The sequence below is a fragment of the Octopus bimaculoides genome, chromosome 9, assembly GCF_001194135.2.
Source record: "Octopus bimaculoides isolate UCB-OBI-ISO-001 chromosome 9, ASM119413v2, whole genome shotgun sequence".
Classification (NCBI taxonomy): Eukaryota; Metazoa; Mollusca; class Cephalopoda; order Octopoda; family Octopodidae; genus Octopus; species Octopus bimaculoides.
In genome coordinates this window covers 88,712,619-88,714,920 of record NC_068989.1, presented here as the reverse complement: position 1 = coordinate 88,714,920, position 2,302 = coordinate 88,712,619, and the positions used below count along the sequence as shown (strand labels likewise).

General features: G+C 36.8%; 1 protein-coding gene across 5 annotated transcripts in view; it reads right to left on the bottom strand.

Moving 5' to 3' along the window:
- LOC106872449 (cyclin-dependent kinase 12) overlaps positions 1 to 2,302 on the bottom strand; it is a 150,618-nt gene that overhangs the window by 48,054 nt on the left and 100,262 nt on the right. For 3 of the 5 annotated variants that reach the window (XR_008264937.1, XM_052970862.1, XM_052970863.1), the window contains exon 11: positions 100 to 134. Coding sequence is in view for 3 of the 5 variants with exons in the window: in XM_052970863.1 (XP_052826823.1) it covers positions 100 to 134 (35 nt within the window). In the remaining 2 variants the exon portion in view is untranslated. Of the gene's footprint in view, positions 1 to 6; positions 135 to 2,302 lie in introns of those variants that run through there. The other 2 variants (XM_052970861.1, XR_008264936.1) reach the window with 2 other exon arrangements.

Genomic DNA, 2,302 nt, shown 5'->3' with positions numbered 1-2,302 from the left:
AAAAAATTAAATATAAAAAAAGGTAAATAGTGACCAAGTGAAGTAGTTTGCTCATCCATAACCACAAGCAGAGAGAATTTTCCAACGAAGAAGACTTACAACAAAAATATATTTCTGGTCAAGGTATCAGCCAACTGGAAGATAAACAAGGCAGAGAAAAAAGAGATGTGAGAAATTAAAATCTGTCGCGAAATGTAGAAGACGCAGGTAAGCAGTGGAACGGTGAATGGAGGGGGAGTGAATAACAGGGCCAGGTGCAGCGAGATCTGTGAGGAGAAGCATAGTGTGTGTGTGTGGGGGGGGGGGAACTGAGTTAGAGCTGGCTGGTAAGGCAATGAGGGATTCTGTGATGAGGAAAAAGCAACAAATGATTTTTTATGAAATTAATCAGGAACAGAAAGACAATGGAGTAGAGAAGCGTGTGCTTTGTGTATGTGGTTTTATTAATTTGCTGGTGGAGAGTGTAAGGGACCCAGCACACAGTCAAGGAATGCACCACACATTGAACTGCTCTAAATGTCTTCCTCAATCCCAAGCTTCGAACCTATTCTTCAGGGGTCATCAAAAGGAAAATCTGAATTCAGAATGTAACGAGATATTCTCTAAATAATTAAAAATGTTGAAATTCTCATTTTCTGGGTTGTTTCAGCAACTCCACTACTATTCTGGGAGAAAATAAAATAAATAAAGGGAAGAACACATTAATGCCAAATATTTCTGGGGTCATGAAATTTGATACCAGCCTCAGCCTGAATGCCAGGTCCAAAACCAGGAAGGAAATTTGAACTCAGATAGATGAAGCAACAAAAAGATACCTTAATGTATTCTGTCCCACTTTGAATAAATGTGAAATCTGGATGTCTGTCAGAGGTGGATACAGAAACAAATGAATAAAACACAGAGTTGGATGGTTAAGTTTTTAGAAAAACATGTTCAGTCGGTTCACATCAAAGCAGCAACAGCAACCACCACAGGTACAAGAACACTAAACTAGAGGGAGCAACATGAACTGACCAATTTGGTGTGGTGTGAGAGTGCTGTATTCCATATGAACCTACAATTTCACTTAAGTGATTTGGGATTTGGAATGAATTGCATTGGGGAGTTGATGCTACTTTTAGGTTATCCGTTTCTAGGTCAGCCGCTCTTAAGTATCTGCAGATATAGGAATCTGATGTAAGCAAACAGCAGTAGAAGATGAGAGGGAGGAGTGATAGAGTGAAGAGAGAAGTGGGGAGAAAATCAAGGAAGAAAACATGAGAAAGAAAAAAGCATTAGAACTTTTGAAGAAGAGAGTAATTTAACAAGTACCTTAAAGCAAACTCTATTTGAATCAGAAATGTAAGAAAAACCAAAGTTTGAGACAAAGACCAAACTGTTAATAGCAGCTGTGTGTTACAGGTTAAGAGCATCACTACTGTTAACAAAGTTTAATTAGTAGGCTAATGAGACTTTTATGATATCTATAAATTGAGATATGTTGTATGAGCCAGAATCTAAAGAGAACCAGTTCCCAGCTGGATAAGAAGACAGCCTACTTTAGCTGCATTCTCCAATTATGTGGTCACTAACCTTGACAACAGAAAATGATCAGAAAGATAACTGCAGAAATGTCAGCAGTTAGCATATTTGAAGCAGAAGAAATATGAAATAACTGAAGTCCCTTAAAAGAAAAGAAAAGAAAAGATTTTAATTCTAAATCAAGTTCAAAACTGTTATTATAAACTATTTTTTATCAAGGGTAGAACAAATGATTTCTTGGTAGTTATTGTTTTGAAGGGAAAGTATAATCGTTATAGAGAAGAAACGGTACAGCCTGGCAGGTGTATTGAGGAGAAAATGGTGGTCCAGTTCTTATAGAAGATATAGTTCGAGGTAATGGTGAAAGAAGGTACAGACTGATTGTCACAGAGAGAAAAAGACACTCTGGTTATTAAAGAAAGAATAGTCTAGCGAATAACGTTTACAAATCTTGGCATTATGCCAACAATTTTAGGGGGAAGGTTAAGTTGACTACACTGACCCCAATATTCAAGTGGTATTTAATGACTCTGAAAGGATGAAAGGCAAAGTCAACCTAGGCAGAACCTGGGCCCTGAACATAAAATGCCAGAACAAATGCTGTTTTTCTAGTCTAGCTAATAATGCCCACATATTACTAATAATGCCCATATGTTACTAATAATGCCCATATATTACTAATAATGCCCATATGTTACTAATAATGCCTATATGTTACTAATAATGCCCATATATTACTAATAATGCCCATATATTACTAATAATGCCCATATGTTACTAG